Source organism: Phyllostomus hastatus, unplaced genomic scaffold, assembly GCF_019186645.2.
Source record: "Phyllostomus hastatus isolate PE091 unplaced genomic scaffold, TTU_PhHast_1.1 phas_scaffold_317, whole genome shotgun sequence".
In the NCBI taxonomy this organism is placed as follows: domain Eukaryota; kingdom Metazoa; phylum Chordata; class Mammalia; order Chiroptera; family Phyllostomidae; genus Phyllostomus; species Phyllostomus hastatus.
The window spans coordinates 5,160,672-5,184,509 of NW_025334023.1; the positions used below are offsets into that span (position 1 = coordinate 5,160,672).

The following is a 23,838-nucleotide window of genomic DNA, read 5'->3' on the forward strand; positions in this document are numbered from 1 at the left end:
AGTCAAGTCTAAGTAACCCGACTAGGAAAGCAGGAGAGGTTTGGGATATGCAGAATTGTTGGAATAGGATTTCTTCCCCCCTCCATAATGTGCTTCATTTACATGTGTTTTAATATTTTACAGGTTTACCTTAAGGTAAAGGAGCCTGTATTCCATCAGGTAATTCTTAAAAATTATTACAAATTTGATTGGTTAACCATACTTCACTGCCTTCTGTTTTCCTTTTCTGGTAAATAATAAATAGATACAACTTTTGAGAATGAAATGATAGATATCCTAAGAAAACTCAGTGTTGAAAACAGAGGTTGCAAACTCAAGTGCCTACAGGAGCCAGCCGTAGGTAACAGGAATCCACCTGGAACCATCAATGCCCAGGCCCACCTGGCTGTTGGAAGTCAGTAATGCAGCCACAGCGGTGCTCTTATAAGCAGGGGGGAAAAAAACAGGGAGCCTTATATGCATATATATATGTATATATATATATATATATATATATATATACATATATATATAAAGTCTTTTTTGTGACATTCTTTTGTTGCAAAGGTAGACTGAAAAGTCTTTGAATATTTCCCCCATTATATATTTTAATAAGTTTTTTGAGGTGGAAGTTTATTTAAATTGAGGGGAGCAAACACGGGAAACTTTGTTGTAGGAGATAATGATTTAAATGCATCTCATAATGAAACCAGAATGAAATAAAGTAGCAGACCCTAACTAAAGAGAGCTAGCTACGGTTTATTGAGTGCCACCATGCGCCCGGCACTATGCTCATTACTACACAGACTCATCTCCCCAGCAGTCCTGCAAATTAGGGATTGTCCACATTATAAGGAAAATGAGCTTAGAAATAATAAGTAAATTTGCCCCAGGGTTACACAGTTATTAAGAGGCAGAGCCAGGAGGATTGTAACCTAGATTTGTTCAATTCCTGTCACCATTCTTTTAACAAACTAGCAAATAAAAATAAAGAAATAAGTACACACTTCAGGATTATCAGAGCCCTTGTAGTTTTAGAATACTTTGTGCTTATATAATAAGTAAGTTTCTCTAACTTTTACTTATTTTTAAAACAGACTATATACATTTATTTATTGATTATATTTTTGAGAGAGAGAGGAGCGGGGAGAAATTTGTTGTTCCACTTATTTATGCATTCATTGATTCATTCTTGTTTGTGACCTGACTGGGGATTGAACCCATAACCTTAATGTATCAGGACAATGCTCTACCAACTGAGCTACCTGGCCAGGGCAGAAATTGGTTTGTTAAAATAAATTCCAAAACCACATTATTGTGCCTTGCTTTTCTACAGGCCAGCTGAAAGTAGACATACTAAAGTAGGTATTACAGAGAGGATACCCCCAACTCACTTCCCTGTTTATTATAGTTTGAAGTGATACCATTATTTAGAAAGATTTATTGATACAGTGTAAAAAAATCAAGTAAGTTTATTTATTTAAAAAAATAGCTCAGTGTTTATAACTTTTTTATTTACATTTATAAGAAAGAAAAATCAACTACCAGAAAATTTTTTGGAAATTTTGAGGTTAATTTTTGTAAGTTTATGACCATCAGTTTTCCATTTTGTGTTTAAACCTATTTGACATTGTGTTTATATAATAAAAGTAACAAGCTATTCATATAATTTCCTATGCTGCAATTTCCATGTGTTTTTCCACTAGTAAATATTTTCTTCTCTGTGTAGAATGGTAATGTTTGCTGATAGGGAAGGAGGCAGAATGAATGCTTATAGCTATGACTTATATCCTAGGCTTAGAGATTAAAAATTAGAATAGAGAAGTGAAGAAGCAGAGGGATGCTAAGGTGACGTGGATAAGCAGCCTGAAGGTAGAACACATTAATTCATTCATTGGATGTCCACTGTGTACCTTCTCAGTATTAAATTCTGAGCTGGAAGTTGAAATCAAAGTAAGACTTTAAAGTGAGGCAGACCTGGATTCCAGTCTAGTCTCTTCTCTTACTATCTGTATACCCTGGGTAAGTTACAGAACTTTTTGAGCTTTGTAAGTGCCTGGTGTTATACTAGGCACAGGAGATATATTAGTAAATGAAATAAAGAGGTCCCTGCTCTTAAGGAGCTTATTATACAACCTAAAATTGGTATAGTAATCTCCTAAAGTTGTCCGAGGATTAAATGAGATAATGCATACAAAGAACGCTTAGCACATACTTAAACACTCGGGAAACACTAAGTAATACTGATATACAGAGGCAAATAAGATATAGTTGCTCTCTCAAGGTGCACACTACCTGGTCAGGAAAACAGACTTGTAAAATAATATTTGTGGTATATATACCTTGTAATAAACATGTAAACGCAGTGCTAATGTAGACAAGGGCACGGTCTGTCTGCTTAGATGACTCAGGAGAGGATTACAAGGTACATCTATTGCATACAGCTAAATTATTACTTATTCTAGTGTTTAAAAACAACAAAGGTATTGCTCTTTAAAGAAAATTGCATTTTCTGAGATTTTTCTATTTGTCAAAGTTTGGAGTATGGCTTTTATTCTTTCATGTAACTGTTGGTGTTTTTATTTTAACACATTGTTTGTGGGTAGTTTTTATTGCGCGCTCTACTACCAGTCAACGTAAAACGTATAAATACGTTTCCCACATACAATGTGTTAAAGGTCTTTTTTAAAAGTAAAACAATGCTTACAAATCGTTCGCATGGCGTCTGGTCTCATCTCATGGCTCCCAGCTCAGAGGCAACACTTGGCCCTCCCTTTGTACCAGGTGCCTTCAGTCCCAGCGTAGAGTGGGCACGGGGAAAAGTGGCACATTGGTATCCTGGATACCTGTGGGATAGCCCCGTCAGAAGGCCAATGCCTGGGGCCACCTGGGAGAAGAGTAGGCAGAGAGGCTGCAGCAAAACATAGAAAACCCTCATGGTGGCTGCCAGGCTGGGCCAGAACGGCAGGAGGAAGGGAGGCTGCTTGAAGACTAAGCTGTCAGGCTTCTAACTGTTGATGTTCTTAGGTACAGAAACTTAGAAAAGTTATTTTGGAATTCTTAAGTGGAAAATTGTTTTGGAGTTTGTGACCGGATTTACAATAACTTTCAAAATCTTGAACATAATGGAAAAGGAGGGGAAAGCAATATTGTCTAATATAAAGGAGCTCTGTCTCGAGAGTTTGGAATCTTGATTTCTTATCACTTTGATTTCTTGATACTTTGTTATCTGTGAACAAATTTCACTGTGCCTATATTTCAATTTCCTCAACTGTAAAGTGTTAAAAAAAAGAAGTTATTTCACAAGAGTAATATAAAAATAATTAATATAAAATAACAAAAGCACAAAAATAAACAATATAGTGTGGTACTAAAAGTACATATTGAGGCATAAGATGACATGCATAAGTTTTTGCCTGTGATAATCAGGGAAAGCTTTCGAAAGGAGATATGTGAGTTGGACCTAGAGAGGTACGTAGTGGCATGCTATTAGAAGGAAAGAGTTAATAAACACTTTAAAAGTATCTGCCACAACTGGGATGATTGGCTTGCTAATCAGGTTAGCTTCCCAGAGGGAGAAAATACTGATAACAGTTCTACTTTACTATATTAAATATAAGGCAGTCCAAACATCTCCAAAAGAGAGCCAAATGCTGTTTATTTAATTTGATAGCCATGCCAAGGGTACAATACACAAATATGCCACATTCAATAGAAATATCAATGTATCTTAAGGAAACAAAAAAGCATATATGAAACTAGATTAAAAGAGCATTTGAGCATTTAAGAAATCAGTGAACCCTCTTTGAGCAGCTAATTGACCCATCAGTACTCGAGTATCTCAGATGCAAGCTCATCTAATGTTTCAAAGAGTACTGTGGCTTAAAATCCTCCTGCCAAAGTAGATGTCTGCTAGAGATTGTTTCTAGAGGGGACAGGTCAGTATTTTATTCCCTTCTAATTTGGCCCTCATGGTTTTTAAGAAAGGACACAACAGTTTGAAAAGCAGAAATGTAAGCAGATTTGTTTAATTTTATTATGTTTCATTTGTGCCATTTTATTACAAATTAGAGATGTAAGGAAATTAATATGTAAGCACACTTAGAAAAGAAGCTGACATTTTTAAATATCTGTTAGGTGCTGAGTATTATATATTCTTTCATACAGTTTATATGGATTGACTTACCTATTATCTTAAAAATATCAGCAAACTGTATAAAATTACCATCTTCATTTTGTAGGTGAGAGTCAGAAAGGTTGAGTCTATCTGCCCATGTTTCTCACCTAGTTAGCGGCAGAGCTGGGAGTTTAACTCAGGTCTTTTTAATTTTAAAACCCAGATGTCTTATGATGTGATGATGTCCCTGTGGCAGTATACTGTGGAATCTAATTTATTATCAGAAAGATGTGTTATTAGAATGAAAAATGTTATTTAAATTTTATTACATATTTATTTTAGATTTTAGTGCAACGATGAATTTATTAGAAAAAAATGTAAAGACTGAATATGTAAAACTTAAGTATAGCTCTGCTTTACTTTAGGACTCAGGGGTGTCAATCTCGTTTTCACTGGGGCCACATCAGCTTCTCAGTTGCCTTCAAAGGGCCGAATGTAATTCTAGGACTGTGCAAATGTAACTACTCCTTAACTAGGGGCAAGGAGCTCGGTGCTGCCACCGAGTAGAAACAAGGTGCTGGGCTGGATAAAACAAGGTGGAGGGCTGGATTCGGCCCGCCACAGGCCTCGTGTTTGCTCCCTGTGCTGTAGGTAAACCAGAATTCAGTTATCAACTTTAAAAACTGTCCAAAGTCAAATATAAGTGAAGTACTTCGGGAATAAAAAGAGATTAAGTAATATCTATAGAAGGATTTCAGAAAGACTTCGCACAGCAGATGCCAGTTGAGCACAGTTTATTGGACTATAGAATTCTTTTTTATAGAATATCACTTAACATCTCCCAGCACAGTAGTATTCTGGGGACTATTATTTGAGAAATCCTATGCTAAAATATAAAATCCTGCAGAACATGAGAAGAGAAAGGAAGACTGGAACCTGACTGTGAAAATGTCGTGCTAAAGTTTTGATCTTACACTTTTGCCATTGACAGAGGCATGACATGATAAGATCTATTTCAGTAATTTTGGCACTTAAAAGTGGGATGAATTAGGAAGCTGTATACTTGGGGCAGAATTAGGATTTTAAACCAGCTCTGAATTTTTATAAAAACTATGTTTTTTACTAATAGACCACATTGCCTTATGAGACTCGTGCATTTATTTTATAGTTATATTACTAAGTGTAGTAACATCTACATTTAGCTTATTAGTATTTAAACCAGCATTTAATTATATAGAAAACACCAACCTTATCATGTCAGAGTGACTTATATTAAGTCCCCAAATAAAATGCCTCTTAGCCTGGTTTGACTTTAACTAGGGACCTTATCCACAAATCCCTACCTCACCTCCCCTTCTGCTGAATTCTTCTTGACCACAGGTGGGCTGAGTGCCTTTCTCCCAGAGTGAGAGACTTGAGCTCCCTCAGGAGGTGCAGGCGTGAAGCTAAGAATTTTTCTAGTATGTTAGTATGGAACTCTTTCTTTACTGTTTACAGTAGGTCCTCAAATAACATTGTTTTGTCTTTTTGTGATAATATTGATGAGATGCTATAGGAACTTAATTCTTGTTTATATTAATTAGCCTATAGTAAAATTTGTTATACATCGTTTTGCTGCAGTTTCAAGAACCTATGGACAACTTTAAGTGAGGACTTAACTGTACTTTTATTTTTAAACAACACCAAACTTACAGAAAAACTGCTAGAAGAGTAGAACGAACTCCCCCGCCCGAGCCTCTTGAAAGTGTGTCATACACATGTTGGGGCGCGACCTTAAGATGCTGTCTACCAGCCTTCTCCATTGTGAAGTTATTCTTGTACCTTCACAATTAACAAGAGCTTTGTACAAAAGGACTCTCAGACTGTTGAACATTCCTCTAATTATTAAACTTTAAATGTATTTATTTTATCTTTATGGATTTATACATTCCTATTTTATCCAATGGGTTATGATTTGTTACTATCATTATTGATTTTTGATGTACAAACTGTCTCAGATTTGGCCTTGGAGTCCTTTCAAGCTGGTTTCTGTATCTTTTTGACGTATTTTCATTATTCTTTGAGTATTTCTTACTTTTCAGTGCAAGATACTCCATTTTGTTCTTTCTCTGCACCAGGCCTGGAATCAGCCAAATCTCCATGGAGCCCTGATCCCTTTTATTGGAAAATGGAAGTTGGAAACCAGGTCCAAGGGCTTGATTTGATTAAACATGTTTCTATTGGACTGAGCCCACTGAAGAAAAGAGTAATGTGTCTTTTCATCTTTGAATGATGACCACCTAGTCCAGTGGCTATCATTCATTGTTCAATAGGACTTGGTAAAAAAATAAACCAGCTCTTTATTTGGAATTCTTGCCTGTGTTTTGGCTTAATCTATGGAATGGAAGACCATAAGGAATGAGTCATGGAGAATAATGTTAACTCTGAAGAAATAATGAAAGTTGGTCTCCCTCATTATCATCAAAATAATTATTATATTTCTATGGTTTCCAAAGTCCCACTTAATTCCTCCCCATTACCTCTCAGTTTTGTCCATCTTCAAATGTTTCCATCTTAGTGCAACTCACAGAATGCAACATTTATTTTTTTCTGCTTTTCTCAAAATACTTTAGTTTTCTTTTTACTGATAAACAAACACACAACCTGCTTTTTTTCCTAGGGTGATAGGTTTCTTGAGGATAAATACCCGATCCCAGTTTACACACAGCTTAGTTTTAGGATGCTTTAGCAGAGAGAAAACACCAGTAATATTTTATAGTCTTTGGAACTGGGAGGCTGAAAAATGTATTAAATATGGAAGATAAAGAAATTCCTTGTAAAATATTTTTACATGAAAATTACAAGGAGCAGAAAAGTATGTATTCTATTATCTTTTTAATTTTAAAATGGCTAATATTAGAATATGTATAGAAAAAATTATGAAGGTCATATGACCACCTTTAGCTGCAAGAGAGCCTGGGAAATCAAGCTTTTATAGCTAGACATATTGCCACATGAATAAAATCAGTCTTCCATAAAGACAGAAGGAGAGCCTGGCCAGTATGGCTCACTTGATTGGAGCATCATCGTACCATGCACCAAAAGGATGAGGGTTGGCAACCAGTCGATGTTTCTCTTTCACATTGATGTCTTTCTCTCTCCCCTCCCTTTGTCTCTCTAAAAACAATGAAAAAATGTCCTTGTGTGAGGATTAAAAAAGGAAAAACAGAAGCAGAGAATGGATATGGACTACTGCCACTAGTAGAGTTTGCCACAGATTCCTTGGGGAGAAGCACAATGTATAGGGTGGAGGTGCTTGTGGAAAGAAGAAAATTAATTTGAAAAAGCTCCACTGTACTGGTAGGGTACAGGTTCTTCCTTATCCAATATCTGATACATTTAACATACTTCCTGATGAATTATTCCTCTTGATTTCTGTATGCTGATGACTCATACATCTCTTTCTTCACCTCAGATTTTTCTTCTAAGTTACAGACCCAGATATCCAACTACTGCTAGAGATCTCTACTTGGATATCTCACTGGTACCTCAAATTCCGAACATGTCCAAAAATGAAAGCACTGTTTTTCTCCACTCAGTCTTTCTTCTCTTCAAATATTATTTAGCCTGCTGAACAGTTTCACCGTGTACCTAGCTGCTCAAGTTATAAATCAGGCCATCACTGACTTTCCCAACTCTTTCTAACTCCCATATCAAAATTTCTGTCTGAGCCCTAAATATGTCCCTTAGGGCTTGTCCCTAGTTTGTACATTTTTCTCCATTCCCATTGACACTGCCCTAGTTTAGGCCCTGTCTCTTACCTACATTACTGCAATGTCTTGTCTTTGACCTTTTCCCCATCAGTCTGGCCTCCTCTAAGTCATTTTCCACCCAGCAAGACAGGAACCTCTTTCTAATACATGAGTGGTCATGCTGAACTACTGCTGAAACTTTCATTGTCTTCCTATTGCTCTTAAGATAAAAGTCCAACTGTTAACATGACTTAAAAAGCTAGATTTCATTTTTCCTGCTCTTGTTTCAAATATATTCTAGACATCCTTACTTTCTTCTAGTCCCCAGAATATGAGCTGAGCTAGTTACACTCTTCCACCTTCTCTTAATGTTTCCTTTTTAATCAATAATACTTCTCCTGAAAATGCTTCAGTTACGGGATTAAACATCATATCCTCCATGAAAGTCTCTCTGATCTGCATAAGTCTAGATTAGGTGGCCTTTCTACGCTTTTAGGTGGATTTTGTGCAGTCCCCATCGCAGAGTTAAAATAGTGCATTTTAATTGCTTGCTTCTCTCTTCTCTCTAGATTATAATTGCTGTGAGGGCAAGGATCAGGCCTTTCTTGCCCATCACTAGAGCAGCACAGGTGCAGTTATGGATTTCAGCTGGCAATCACACTCTAAGAGGCTTTAATCTAATACTGTATTTACTTAGTTTTTTTGTGTAAATGTGCACTAGGATATGTGAATAAGAATGTTCATAGCAATGAAACTAGCAATAACCTAAGAATGTCCATCAGCGTAAGAATGGGTAAATAAATTGTGGCATTTTTATCCAATTCAATAGCATATAACTCCAAAAATGAATGAGCTAAGGCTACATACACAACATAATTGGATTTTAAAAAAGACAAAGACGTGTCTATTTACAATATTCTGTTGTAAATTGAAATTCAATTAAAATTCAAAACACAAATATTTAAGAATGCATATTTAGGAGACAAGTTTAAGTTAGTAAATATGTACAGAAAAGCAAAATGCTTATCATAAAAGGCAGGAAAACGGTTTCCTCTGAGGAGGAGGGAAGAGGGTTGCACCGGGAAGGACACCGGCAGCACTCTGGGTGTTCACCAGGGTCCTGAGTGACACTCTCCCGGCTGGTGTCTTTATAAGCATTTGTTAAGTACATGTAACTCGTATTCCATGTAATTTTTGTATTTACTATTTCACACATTTAAAAGTTTAATTTTTTCCACTGGGTTCGGTTTTCCAGGTAGTAGTACTTACACAGGGCCCAGTAGAGAAGAGAGAAGAGATTAGCTGATGGAGCCAAGTCTAGGAACATGTGGGAGCACATACATGGAATAAAGAACCCAAATTAGATTTACTTAAGAAGAAACAGGCACCAGTTTCTTTCCAGACTTGGAATGGGAGAAAGAGAGCAGGGAGAAGGCACATTTGTGAATACAGAAACATTTGGAAGAAGAGTTTAAAAGAGTTCATATTTATACTGTTATAAAATGGGAAGTAGAATCATTGCTGAAAGTGAAGCTAAAGAGAAGGGAAGGGTCTAGGAAGTGTGAAGCAAAATTACAGCATTTCTTCAGGTTTCAGCAGATATTTAAATTGACATAGAACTGCTGCTTCTGGTTATTCATAAGAAGGCTCTTAATTTTTCCTCAAAGGTTAGCATGACTGTTAATTATATAATTACATAGTTTTTGAAATTAATGATGTTTACATTTAATTGGGAGGGCCATTTTTATAGGCAAAATATACTTCATTTGCCAAAGAATAATGATTTTACTAACTCCATTTTTTCTTTCTTATTTAGGTCATGTATGGAATGTTGGTCTTCACATTAGTACTCCGATCTATTTATATTGTTACATGGTAAGTAGTTTGGATCATCAACACTATGGTTAGAGTACATTCAGGCAGTAAATCTATAGCCTGAATTGAAGTAATAGATAAAACCGAACTGCAGCAGGGATATTGATTGAAAACTATAACCCAACATTTATTATAGTATAATTACAAGGAATGCTACTTCTTTAAGTAAGTTATTAATAAGCATCATGTGAAAACAAGAGTTCCAAAATTAAAGAAATTTGAGGAAAATTATATCTGATTGCCTCCTTTTGTTTGTAATGTACATTATTATATTAAAGGCTTTTAAAAATCCTAGGCTAGCCCTGGCTTGTGTGGCTCAGTGGATTGAGTGCAGGCCGGCAAACCAAAGGGTTACTGGTTCGATTCCCAGTCAGGGTACATGCCTGGGTTACAGGCCAGGTCCCCAGGAGGGGGCGCACACAAGGCGACCACACATTGATGTTTCTCTACCTCTCTTTCTTCTTCCCTCCCTCTCTGTCTAAAAATACATAAATAAATTTTTTTTAAAAATATCCTACACTAAAAAAAAATTTTGTTTCTCAAACTACTTGACTAAGAAACCCTTTTTATAGAACACCTCTCAAAGAAGGCTGTTAATGTCACAAAGAACCAGTGTTCCAGAAAAATAATTTAGGAAATAGGCATAATCTTTATTGAGTTTATGAAGATTAAATAATATATTCATTTGAGTACCTTACATAGGGCCTGCCCATATAGTAGGTGCTCAATAAATTGTATGATTTATGGGTTTATTTTTTTAATTAAATTTTTATTTTAGAGTAATTGTAGAAGCAAAGCACATGCATTTGTAAGAAATTCATATCCTTTATTAATTTCCTCCAGTGGTAAATATCTTGCAAAACTATAGTGCAATACTACAACCAGCGTTTGACATTGATAGAGTCCAGGATACGGAATAATTTTGTCAACACAAGGATGCTTGTGTTGTCCTTTATGGTCACATCCACTTTTCTCCTACCCATCCCTTCGCCCTCTTTTCTTAGCCTCTGGCAACCACTAACCTGCCCTTCATTTCTAGTTTGTATTCATTCCAAGAATGTTATGTAAATTGAATCATATAATATATAACCTTTGGGATTGGTCTTTGCACATAGCGTAATTCACTAGAGATTAACGTAAATTGTTGAGTGTATCAATAGTTTATTCCTTTCTATTGCTGAGCTGTATTCCATGATATAGATATACCACAGTCTAACCATTCACCTGTTAAATGACACCGCCATTGTTTCCAGTTTTTTACTATGATGAAGGTGCTATAATATTTGTTTACATGTTTTCATGTGAATATGAAATGTGAATATGAAAAATGTGAACATTTTTCATTTCTTTGGAATAAATGCCCAGAATGGAATTGCTAGGCTGTATTGTAATTGTATGTTTAGTTTTTCTCAAAACTGCCAAACTATTTTCCAGAGTGGTTCTCTCATTTTACATTCCCATCAGCAGTGTATGAGTGACCCAGTTTCCCTGCATCCTTGCCAACATTTGGTGTTGTTGCTGTTTTTTATTTTAACCATTCTTAAGTGTATGTACTGATATTTCATTGTACTGTTTATTCTCATTTCCCTAATTTCTAATTATGTCAAATGTATTTTATGTGCTTATTTGCCATCTATATATCCTCTTTGATGAAATGTCCATTTGTGTTTTTACCCGTTTAAATAGGATTGATTCTGTCTTTGTTTTTCCAGTTCCATTTTGAGTGTTCTTTCTATATGCTACATACTGAACCTTCGTCAGATGTGTGGCTCACAAATATTTTCTTCCAGTACTTTGTCTTTTCACCTTCTCCACAGGATCTTTCACAGAAGAGAAGTTTTTAATTTTGATGAAGTCCAGCTTATCAATTTTTTTTTTATGGATCATGCTTTTGGTGTGAAGTCCAAGGATTCTGTGCCAAATCCTAGATTTTCTCTTATGTTTTTTTCTAAAAGTTTTGTATGGTTTTATATTTCACATTTAAGTTCATAATTTATTTTGAGTTAGTTTTTGTTTAAGATGTGAGGTATAGGTCGATGTCTGTTTTTTAACCTGTGGATACCCAGCTGCACCAGGATCGCTGGCTGAGGAGGCTATCCTTTCTCCACTGAATTGCTTTTATACCTTTCTCACAGTTTATTTGGGTGTATTTATGTGGATCTGTTTATGGGTTTCTTTTATTCTGTTGTATTGATCTATGTGTCTGTTTCTTCACCAATCCCACCCTCTCTTATTTACCATAGTTATAGAATACTTCTTCAAATCACATAGTTCTGGAGGCTAGAAGTCAGAAATCATGCTGTCAGTAGGGCCGTGCTTCCTCTGAAACCTGTATCAGAATCCATCCTTACCTCTCCCTAGCTTCTGGTGGTTTGCTGTCAGCCTTTGGCATTTCTTGACTTTTACCTACATAATTCCAGTCTCTGCCTTTGTTACGATATGGTGTTCTCTTTGTGCCTGTGTCTTCACATGTCTTTATAAGGACATCAGTCATATTGGGTAAGGAGCCCACCCTACTCCAGTATAACTTCATCTTAACTAATTATATCTGCGGTGATTCTAACTCCAAATGAGGTCACATTCTGCGATATTGTAGGTTAGGACTTCAACATACCTTTTTCGGGGGGGGGGTGGGATTCAACCCATAGCATTGCCTTTTCCCTGTTCCATTTAAAATATATTATTTTAACTATTTTCTCTATATGCATTTATAACCTCATCAGACAGTATTATGATTTTTCCCCAACCATAAAAAAAAAAAAATTAAAACTCCAAACAAGAAGGGAAATACATTTACTGATATTTTTATTCTTTTCATTTGTCTTCCTTCCTAACATTCCAAGATTCATCCTCTCATCATTTCCTTTGTGTTTAGAAAACTTCCTCAGTCATCCTTTTAGGGTAGATATGTTGGCAACTTAACCTCTTAGTTTTCCTTCACCAGAGACTGTCTTGACTTCTCTTTCATTCCTGAAGGATATTTTCACTGCATGTAGAATTCTGCGTTGACAGTTCCTTTTTTGCAGTACTTGCAAAACAGTGTTCCACTGCCTCCTGGCCTTCAGGTTTTCTAGTAAGAAATCCTGTCGTGCAAATTGTTTTCCTCCGGTAGTACAGGCAAGGTGTTTTTTCTCTCTCACTGCTTTCTTTTTTTTTAAGATTTTATTTATTTATTTTTAGAGAGGGAAGGGAGGGAGATAGAGAGAGAGAGAGAAACATCAATGTGCGGTTGCTGGGGGTCATGGCCTGCAACCCAGGCATGTACCCTGACTGGGAATCGAACCTGCGACACTTTGGTTTGCAGCCTGTGCTCAATCCACTGAGCTATGCCAGCCAGGGCTTCTCTCACTGCTTTCAAGATTTTCTCCCTTGTCTTTAGTTTTCAGAAATTTGACTATGATATGTCTTGATGTGGATTTCTTTGGGTTTAACTTGTTTGAGGTTGACTCAACTTCTTGAATCTATGGGCTTATAGTTTTTTAAATAGCTGTTCTTTTGGGGAGTAGGAGGTATTGACCAAATGTGAAAGTTTTCAGCCATTATATCATCAAGTACTTTTTCAGCTGTACCCTCTTTCTCCTCTCCTTCCAGGACACCAGTAGCATGAATGTTTGGTCTTTTGTTATAGTCCCACAGGTCCCTGAGTCCCCCCCCCCAACCCCGTTACTACCAAATACTGGTAGGTGTCCAGGTTCCTCCTAGGCCTCTCTGGGCACACAGTGGGGAAAGGAGCTTCTCATTGCTGTTGGGCTGGGGTAGAATTCCCATTTCTTTACTAGACCTTTCTCATACCACCCGGGTTGGGAGGAGCAGGGGTGCCTAATTGTTGCTCACCATGTGGCCTCCACTGACACCTCAGTGATATGACCGTGTTACATTTGGCCGGTGGTGAAAGTTCTGATTCTCCAGCATGTGTTCCCCAACATACCACCATGGGGAGAGAGAAGTAGTACCCTTTGTTGCCATATAAGGATGGAAGTCCAGGCTCCCCATGTGGTCTCCACTGACTCTGTAGGGAGTGGGGAGCTCATTACTGCAGGATGGAGATGAAAGTCCCAGCCCCACCCTGCTTGACCTTAGCCTGAAAGGAAGTTGGGGTACCTTCTTATAGCTGATAAAGAGGGAAGTCTGGGCTTCCAGTCAGACTTTGCAGCGTGGATGGTGGTGGGGCCATAGTTTTTTTCTGTGGCATTTGGCTATAGAAGAGCAAGTAAAGTTTCTGTCTTGCTAAACTGCTTCTTTCCTGCTCTTTTGGCTATAGTAATAGGTTTTTTGTCTGTGGCTGGTGTCATTTCTGGGTTTCTCGCTTCTTCAGTTCTAACTCTGAGGTATGTGAGGCAAAAATGAAATGCTTGGAACGTATTACTATGGTGTTACTCAGGTCCAGAGTCCTTAACCAGTCTGCCTTCTTCTCGTCATCTTTCAGTCTTATGTTTGTTTATATATAATTGTGCTTCGTGGGAAGAAAAGGGGAAAGTATAACTTTTCCATCTCAAAAGCACAAGCCCCAGTTTATTATGTTCCTAATCTAGGCACCTTAGAGAAATCACGTCTGATAGATAGGATACAAATACTTTTAGAAACACAAATGACTGACCTATAAAAAGTATGTAACAGTGTAAATCCTATTAAAGAAAACATCTTTCTTCCATCTGCCTTGCCACAGCTTCTTTAAATCTCTATTTGGTGATTATTTCATTTAGCACTGTTCATTGATTACTTACCTGTCTGCGTGACTACACAGTACGTTTCTTGAAGTCTTGTTTATCTTGGCAACCCCTGGAACTCAGAATAATGTTTATTAGTAAGGACTTTTTAAGTCAAATTTAAAATCTAAAATTTTTGTTTCTCAATATGTTTGATAAGATATCTGAAAATCTCTCATGTAACAAAACATCTAGAAATTTTGGATAAATGATAAAACGTCCTTTTAAATTCATAGCTGAACTCAAAAGAACATAAAGGAAATTCTGGAGCATCAGATCCAAAGAAGGAGCTGCAAACTAGGCTGACAAATGAGTTCTGAGATCGTGATCAACTTGAAATCATCTGCAGATACCAGGAAATCAGGCTTAGATTGAAAGGCTCACAGAGAGGGAGAAGACAGAGCTTGGGGCACACCAGATGGGCGGTCAGGACTATTTCCCCACCGCCGCACGTGCAGACACAAAGCCAGGACCATCAAAGGGATCAAGTGTTAGTGAAAGGTGGGTTAGAGAAAAATGCACCCTTTAGTAACTTGTCTTTCACCCTCAACTTTAGATAGGAAAAAATGAGTTCCCTGAAAATTCGTAATCACTATTCTATATTGAGACAAATTTGGGATTCAAATGTAACCTTCATTGTTGGGACACCTCCAAGTGTAAACTTTTAACTCAGGGTGATCCAACTTTCATAGAACCCCAGCATATCTTAGAGAAGCAAAAGCAAATTATTTTCCAAAAAATGTACCCCTGATGTATGCCTCTCAGGATTTTAACAAATTGGTGACCAGACATGTGCACCCAATTAGTAATTCCAAATCTGGAGGAGGAAGTAAGCTACCATAAGCAAAAGTCATCAACAGAAAACAGCAGAAATAAACTCTCCAAATCAGAAGCTAGAACATAAGTATTTTAAAGATATTTAATGAAATAAAAGAGAAGATGAAAAGGTGATCAAGGAACAGTAGATTATCAAAAATGAAATTCCAGATTTGAAAAAGAATGAAAGAATTTCTAGCATTTAAGAAATCATTGAGCTAAAAATCTCAATGGATAAGTTAAAAGTAGACAGAATTGAAGAGAGATTAATTAAATTGAAAGACAAGTCTACAGAAGTAATCTGGAAAGCATCACAGAGAAATAACACCTCTAACTGCAGTTCCAAAATGAGTAGCGAAATTGGGGAAATGAAGAGATAATAGGTGAGAAATTTCCAGAACGGCTAAAAGACATGACTTTCCAGCTCCAAGAACAATTTCCAAGCAAGATAAATGAAAAGAAATCTTTCTCAGGTATGGCAAGCGTGATAGATTAGTTCTCTCAGCATCATCCCATCCTTCTTACAATGTAGATGCTAAAGAGCTAAACGTTTATTTCCAGTATTTCCTTTGCAGGGAAGGTTCCAGGTACATTCAGGTTCTGCCATTTACATGTATTCACTTGAGACTGGGATTCAGAACCGAGTCCAGCTGGGGGAGAGAAGAGGCAGTATGAAAGGCATCCAGTTTACTGTTGTGTATCTAGTGTGTGCATAGTGTGGCTCTGGAACAAGCAGGTGTGGTGGCAGCTTCCTGATCTGTGAATTATAGTTAAAATGGCATGATGTTGGATGCAATGGTTTGTCCAGAGGCTTCCCAATTCTCCAGCTTCTAAATGTGAAAAAAATGAATGTTCCTTGGCAAGATAATTCTGTGGTCTTGTTCATAAATCACTCCTGGAGAGCCTAAATCTTGCTCATTCAGCATTTCTGTTGGTATTGAAACTACTAAAATCTTTCCTGCTTTAAATAGAGTTGAATCCTGAAAAAGCATACTGAAATTGCTGAAATCCCAAAGTCAAAGATTTTAAAAACATGGAGAGATAAATGCCCTATTACTAACAAAGGAATAACAAATAGCCTACTGCAGACTTACCAACAGCAACAGTGGAAGTGAAAGCACAGTAGACTGTTACCTTCATAGTGCTGGGAGAAATCAACCATCAACTCAGAATCATATACCCAGATATCTCTTAAGAACAAAGGTAGGATAAAGATATTTTGAGACAAACAAAAATAAAATTTTCCAATACACCTCACTAAAAGACCTTCTGAAAGACCTTTTTTAGGAGAAAGATCTGAGATACAAGAAAGAACAGTGAGAGAAAAAATATAGTAACCTGTTGGACTTTCTAAACAAAATATTGTGACTGTTTAAAATAATAACCTAATTTGAAAGATTTTAAAACTAGAAGTAAAGGGTGGACATAATAATATGTGATACAAGGGGATAATCTTAGTTACATGGTTCTTAGGTTTTTTTTTTTTAATTTAGGAAGAGTGTACTACAGTGATTAATTTTAGATTTTACATGCCCATTTCTGGTAACCAGTAATTGATTTTACAATAACTTTTAAAAAACATAAAGGAATTAAATGGGATTATGAAAGCTAAAGCCAAAAGAAATCAGGAGAAGCGGGAAAAGGGAAGCAAAGAAAAGTCAGGACAGATGTAAAGCAGAAAATAAAGGAGTACAAATAATTCAAATTATATCGGTAGTCACAGTAAATATCAATGGACAAAGCTAAGCAATTAAAAAGATGAAGACCATTAAACAGGAAAAAATGTTCAGCACTGTGCTATTCATAAGACACATGGTTAAAACATGAATAGACAGTAATTTAAAAGAAAAGGATATTAAAAATGTACTACACAAATACTGACAAAAAGGACTAGCCATTTTAATAAAAGACAAAAATATTTAAGACATTTAAAACATGTGTTTACTGTATTGTTAAATCCTGTTTACTAGAAAAAATAGAAATCTTAAATTTGTATGGAAATTTTTAAGAAAAATTTGACACAATTAAAAAAAGAGAAATAACTGCTCCGTTATGCTGAGATATTTTAACACAGTAACTCGGAATAAAAAAATATAAACAAGCCCTGGCTGGTGTGGCTGAGTGGATTGAGTGCCAGCCTTCAAACTGGAGGGTCGCCGGTTCCGTTCCCAGTCAGGGCACGTGCTTGGGTCACGGGCTGGGTTCCCAGTGGTGGGCAACTGAGAGGCATCCACACATAAGTGTTTCTCTTCCTTTCTTTCTCCCTTCCCCTCTCTCTAAAAATAAATAAAATATTTTTTAAAATATAAACAAGAATATAGATAAAATTTGAGTAACAATAACAAAATGATCTAGTACAGTCAACAATTAAAGAATGCATGATCTTTACAAGCATGCATGGAATGATTATAAATGTATAAGATGCTAGGCTTAAAACAGGTTAAAAAGCCTTAAAGAATTGGTATCTTTCATAACATGTTCTCTGACTGTCATACAATTACTTAAAGCAGGATTAGTCAAAATAGTCCATACATTTGGAAACTTAAAAAATAACACTTTCAATGGAAGTAAAAAAAGAAATCATAATACAGGTATTGAAATGCTTAGAATGGAACCATAATGAAACTACTACAAAAATCAAAGTAGGATGTAGCTAAAGTGGTTCTTAGAGGGAAATTTATAGCCTTAGTTGTTTACATTAGAAACAAAGAAGCTCAAGAATAATGAACTAAGCATCCAACTTAAGTAATTAGAAAATAGGTCAACAGAATAAACCCAAAGAGAAATGAAGAATGGGACCCATAAGGGCAGAAGCTGGAAAGTAAATGAATTACTGCTAACTGCCTTAACTAACCTAAGAAGGCCAAATCCCAAGCCAAGATCCCCCAATTTCATCAGAGGATTTTCTCAAGCATCAGGCATTAACAGCAACAAGCAGTTCAGAAAAGGAGATGGAGCAGAGACCTAAAATAAAGAGGACTGGTTAAAAGCTTTAAGAAATTGTTAAATGACTAGGTCTCCGCACCCACTCAGTATCACTGAGCAACTGCAGAAGTCTGGAGGTTTATTCTCTGGAAAGGGCGAACAATGTCTCCAGGTTGGACTTTACCAGGCACAACTGAGCCTGTGAATACTATACTGAAATAAGGGAAGCTGGGTGACCTTACGCGTTCTGAATGCTGAATGCCAAGACCTGTAGGCAGAAAATTGGAAGATTGCTTATTTTAGGGAATGTGAGCATCCTGGAAGACCTGAAGGTACTAACCATGGGCCTAACAACTTAACTCTGCAGTGAAGGATATTAGTCTCAAGTCCTCGACCATATGCTTAAAGCTTGTTGTCACCATTTTAGTTTCCGACTCTTAGGAACAAGGAAACAGTGTCAGACATATAAGGAATGCATCCAGTATGAAAGATAGAGGCCAAAACACATAATGAGGAAAAATCAACATAGAGAAGACAATTTATGCACGAAGGAAAAAGACTTCAAAAATGATAAAACAAGAATAAGTGTTAACTGCTTAATATTTCTAGAAATATACTGTATCAAGAGTAAGATGCTATAAAAAAGGAACATTCAGATAATTCCTTTCCCAAAATATTAAAAATATAAAACAAAAAATTGTACTGAAGGGTTTGAAAGGTACAACTACAGAAGCCACTAGAATCCCTTTTTCTGAACACACATTGTGAATGCATTATAGTCCATCACCCCCTCCCACATTTAGCAGCCCCCATCACTCCCACCACCCCATTTACCAGCAAGCACCCACCCACAGGACGGGCATCAAAACCATGGTACCGGACAGGGAGCAAGACCTCAGGACGCTTGGATTCACTCTGCCACTGCTGTGGGGAGACAGCAGGGTGTTTCCTCAAGTCCATGGGCTTCACTGTGGAAAGGACAGAAGCAGAGCGAGAGAGAAACACACACTCCCTGGGGGCCTTCAGGGTAATGAGAAAGAGGTGAAGAGTAGAGGAAACTCTGTAGAAATATTACCGGGCCAGAGTAGAAGTGCCAACAAAAGGGGAAGGGTGGCTGCAGAGAGTATAGAAGGGAAGAAAATGTCACCCAAATAAATCAAGAAAATATTCTCTCACTGAAAGAACCCTTTGGCTCTTCAGCATAATGGTGAAAGTATACCTATTTAGGTTTCAGAATTCTAGACAAGGAAGGTTTCATAAATTTGTACAGTTAGAAGGTAGATACACATACAAAGGGTCAGGAATCAGAACAGCTTTGGACTTCCCAAAGCAAAACTGGAAGCTGGAATTATAGAATTCTAACCTAGAATTCTGTAGCCAGCCAAAATATCAATGAAATATGGGGACAAAATACATTTTTTTGCATTCAAGTTTTCAAAAAAAGTATATCCCGTAAACTGTTGCTCAGGAACTTTGAGAAAAATAAGAGAATAAACCAGAAAAGAGGAAGACATGGTATATAAGAAAATTCAACACAGAGATAGGTGAAGCCGATTTTGAAGGTGAAGGGAAAAGATTTGTCAGGGGTTAGGTACTCATTAGGGGGCAGCCAGTCAAGAAGGAAGCAATGTAACTTGACAGATACATTGAGGGCCTTTTTATTATACACTCATACCTGGTAGTATATGGGTAGTCTGTCCCCAGAATGATATCTGTACTTAGCTGGCACGAGCCATGTGCTGATCAAGTTCTCGCTCTCTCCTGCACACCCTGCTGCCCAGATAACCAGACATGCATTTCACCCCACAGAAGAGTTTGCTTTGAACTCCTGAGAGCTGAAGATTGGCCCTGGTAAGTAAGCTTAGAAGCAGAAATAGCATCCAGCTCTTACTGATCATACCTCTGTCATGTCTCAGCACTGGTCCACACGGCAGCCCTACCAGATGCCTTCACAGTTTAAGCCTTCTGTTTCCTGGAACTCATTCTTGCTGTCCCCAAATGGGGCTGTGATAAAACCCCTGAAATAAGCTGAAAACAGAGTATGATTCTCTGAACCTCACCTTCTGTGAGAACCTTCATCAGTCAGACTTGTGCTTTCCTGATGATTTTTATTACCTTTTTCATTCATTTATATATGAATATTTATCGTTAAAGGAAAATATTTGAGAAAATTTGACCTTGTCATTCACCATATTAAAAAAGAAAAGCTACATGATAATGATATATTTAGAAAAAACATTTTTATAGTTCAACAGCTATTTATACTCTAAACAAAATAAAACCCTTTACACACTTCATGATAGACGAGAACTTTCTAAGCTGTAAACTCTACAGCATCTAACTTCTGTAGTCATTGTATGTTTAAAAAAAAGCCTCTTTATAAAGTCATGAATAAAACAAGGATATATATATTATCACCACTACTGTTCAACATTATACTGGTGAGAATCCCATCCAACGTAATATTTGCAAATGACATGATCATGTACGGAAAATATCCCAGGACATGTATCGAAAGACTGGAAGCAATAAGTGGGATTCAGCAGGGTCACAAGATTCAAGTCAGTATTCACAAATCATATCTTTATATACTAGCATCAAATAATGTCAAATGTTTGGGGGTTAAATTTAGCAACTGTATGCAAACCTGTACATTGGAAATTATGAACATAGCTTTTGGGTTGTTTTTTTTGCTGAGAAATTAAATAAGACCTAGATAAATGGAGAGATGTGTCATTTTATGGATACAAAACAATATTGTTAAGATATGAATTCTTCCCAAAGTAATGTATAAGTTCAATGCAAATCATAAAATCTCTGCAGGATTTTGGGAAAAAACTGAGAAACTGATTCTGAAATGTACATGGGAAGGCAAAGGATCTAGAATAGCCAAAACAGTTTTGAAAAAAGAACAATAAAGTTAGAGGATTTATACTACTTGTTTTATTTACTCAGTGCTACATTAAGACAATGTGGTATTGCTGGTAAGAATGAAATTATAGATCAATGGAACATCCAAAAATAGACCCATTCAGAAATATACCCATGCATCCATACTGACTGGTTTTTAAGTAAGAATTCTAAGGTAATTCTGTGGGGAAAAGATAGTCTTTTCAAATTGTGCTGAATAACTTGATATTCTTATTTTAAAACAAACTTAAACTCACATCATTACAAAAATTTACTAGAAATGGCCCCAGCTGGTGTGGCTCATTGGATTGAGCACTGGCCTGCAAACCAAAAGGTCACCAGTTCAATTCTCAGTCAGGGCCCATGCCTGGGTTGTGGGCCAGGTTCCCAGTTGGGAGCATGCAAGAGGCAACCAATCGATGTATCTCTCGTACATTGATGTTTCCGTGCCTGTCTTTCTCCCTCCCTCCCCATTTCTCTAAAAGTTAAAAAAAATATTCTAGAAGTGATTCATATTCCTAAATGTAAAACCTAAAATTATAAAACTTCTAGAAGAAAATATAGAAGTCTTTGTAGGCTTGGTTAAGCAAAGAGTTATTAAATAGGACACAAAAAGACCAACTCTAATGAAAATATTAATAAACTGAACTTCATTAAAATAGCAAACTTTTGTTCTTCAAATGACACTTAAGAAGATGGCAGGCAAGTCATAGAGTTGGAGAAAATATTTGTAAAATATATATCCAACAAGAGGTTTATATTTAGACTGTATAAAGAACTCTTACAATGCAATAGTGAGGCAAACAATTTTTTAAATGAGCAGAGATTCAACAAAGTATCAAAGAAGATATATGGATATCAAATTAGCACATGAAATGATGCTCAATTACATTAGTCATTAAGGAAATGCAAATTTGGACCACTGTGAAACAACACCACCCACCTGCTAGAACAACAAAGAAGACTGATGTCATACCGAGTGTCAGTGAGGATGTAGAACAGCAAACACTCGTACACAGCTGGTGGGTGTGTAAAATGATACAGTCACTTAGGAAAACAGTTTAGCGGCGTCTTGGAAAGTTTAACATTCACCTGCTTTACAAGCCATCCATTCCTCTCCTAGCTTTTTACCCAAGAGAAAAAAGAGAAAGCATATATCCATAAAAAGACTTATTTATAAGTGATCATAGCAGCTTTATTTGTTACAGTAAAAAAGAACAAACACAATGTTCACTAATATTTGGACAGACAAATTATGGTGTATCTATGCAGTAGAGTACTGCTCAGTAATGAACTGAAGTATTGATACATGTAACTACATGGATGGGTTTCAAAATAATTGCACCAAACGGAAAAAAACACACAATAACGTGGATATACTGTATTATTCAATTTATGTCACATTGTAAAAGAAATGCAAACTTGGCTTTTGAAAGTGGTGAATATATTTATCATCTTGAGCTTCATGTTGGTTTCCTGGGTACATATGGCTGTACCTCATCAAACGTGCACTTTAAATGTGTGCATTTTAATGTGAGTCAATGAAACCTCATTGCAACTATAACGTGTGTGTGTGTGTGTGTAAGCTGCTGTTAATATTTTAGTTAACTCACCAAGCTTCAGTTTTCTCAGTGAAATGAAAAGAACACCTGCCTCACAGGGTTTATTTGAAGATTTTACTTATTTGTGTGTGTGTGTGTGTAGCATGTAGTGTGTGTCTAATTTACCAGTACCTGACACAGAACAAGTGACTCAGTGTTAATTCTGTTTCACCCCTCCCCTTGCACTTCGGTGGGACTGGAAGTTACCGGGGGCTCTCAGATTTCCTCCTTGGTGCACCTGGCCAAGTCTTAGAGGCATATTCTCTCTCCACACCTTTTAATGGCTAAATGTAATAGCCAAGTGTATTAGAGAAACTAAAAAATAGGTTTGCATTTAATACTAACAAAAACCTTTCCTTTCCCATGAAAGGGATGACTTCAAGCTTTGGTCATGACATGAGCTGACAAAATTTCATTGTGCTTTTTTATTTTCTCATAGGGTTTACCCATGGCTTAGAGGACTGGGTTATACATCCTTGGGTATATTTTTACTGGGATTTTTATTATGGAACGTAGATAACATCTTTTGTGATTCACTGAGGTAAGATATATTTTCAATCTTTGAGAAATATTTTGGGAGCAATCTATTAAGCAGAATTTCATAAGCATATAGAATTATTAGTGTCCCAATGTGAATTTTTGCCATTGTTGAAATTAAAACGATATGTATAATACAATAAAGTTAAATTCTGGGAAGACTTGTTTAAATTAAAAATTTAGACGTGAGAATATTTTGTAACATCTGCAGGGATTTTTAATTAAATGTTGACTGGGTCTTTGAAATCTGCCCAGTTTCCTTTACTGAAGAAATTAGAATGCTCTGAAATAAGGATATGAAATACATGTATATAATTTTGTACTTTAATATGCTTGATGTTATATTCTAAGAAAGGCACATGTTTCTTTTGTTTCATCTTGTCAGCAATTATGTATTGACTGGAGTTTGCATCTTGAGTCTCTGGTCTGTTACTAAAACATTATCTTTCTGGGCCTCAATTTCTATTATAATGAACATGTAAAATAAATTAAAATAGTGGGTCCCTCCAACTCAAAATTCTGTGAATTAATGGTTTTGCATAAACACAGGGGACAGAGGAATGTATTGAACAGCACCATGGGGAGGCAATCAACAAAATTCAGACAGTGGCAGATCTACAGGGTGAATGACCTGGTGTCTT

The 23,838-nt window shown here is 36.5% G+C and overlaps 1 protein-coding gene across 1 annotated transcript in view; it reads left to right on the forward strand.

Moving 5' to 3' along the window:
* The window catches only part of ACER3 (alkaline ceramidase 3), a 126,741-nt gene that overhangs the window by 82,880 nt on the left and 20,023 nt on the right, over nucleotides 1–23,838 (forward strand). The window contains exons 6-8 of the mRNA XM_045817961.1: nucleotides 124–159; nucleotides 9,644–9,702; nucleotides 23,100–23,201. Coding sequence (XP_045673917.1) covers nucleotides 124–159; nucleotides 9,644–9,702; nucleotides 23,100–23,201 — 197 coding nt within the window. The remainder of the gene's footprint in view (nucleotides 1–123; nucleotides 160–9,643; nucleotides 9,703–23,099; nucleotides 23,202–23,838) is intronic.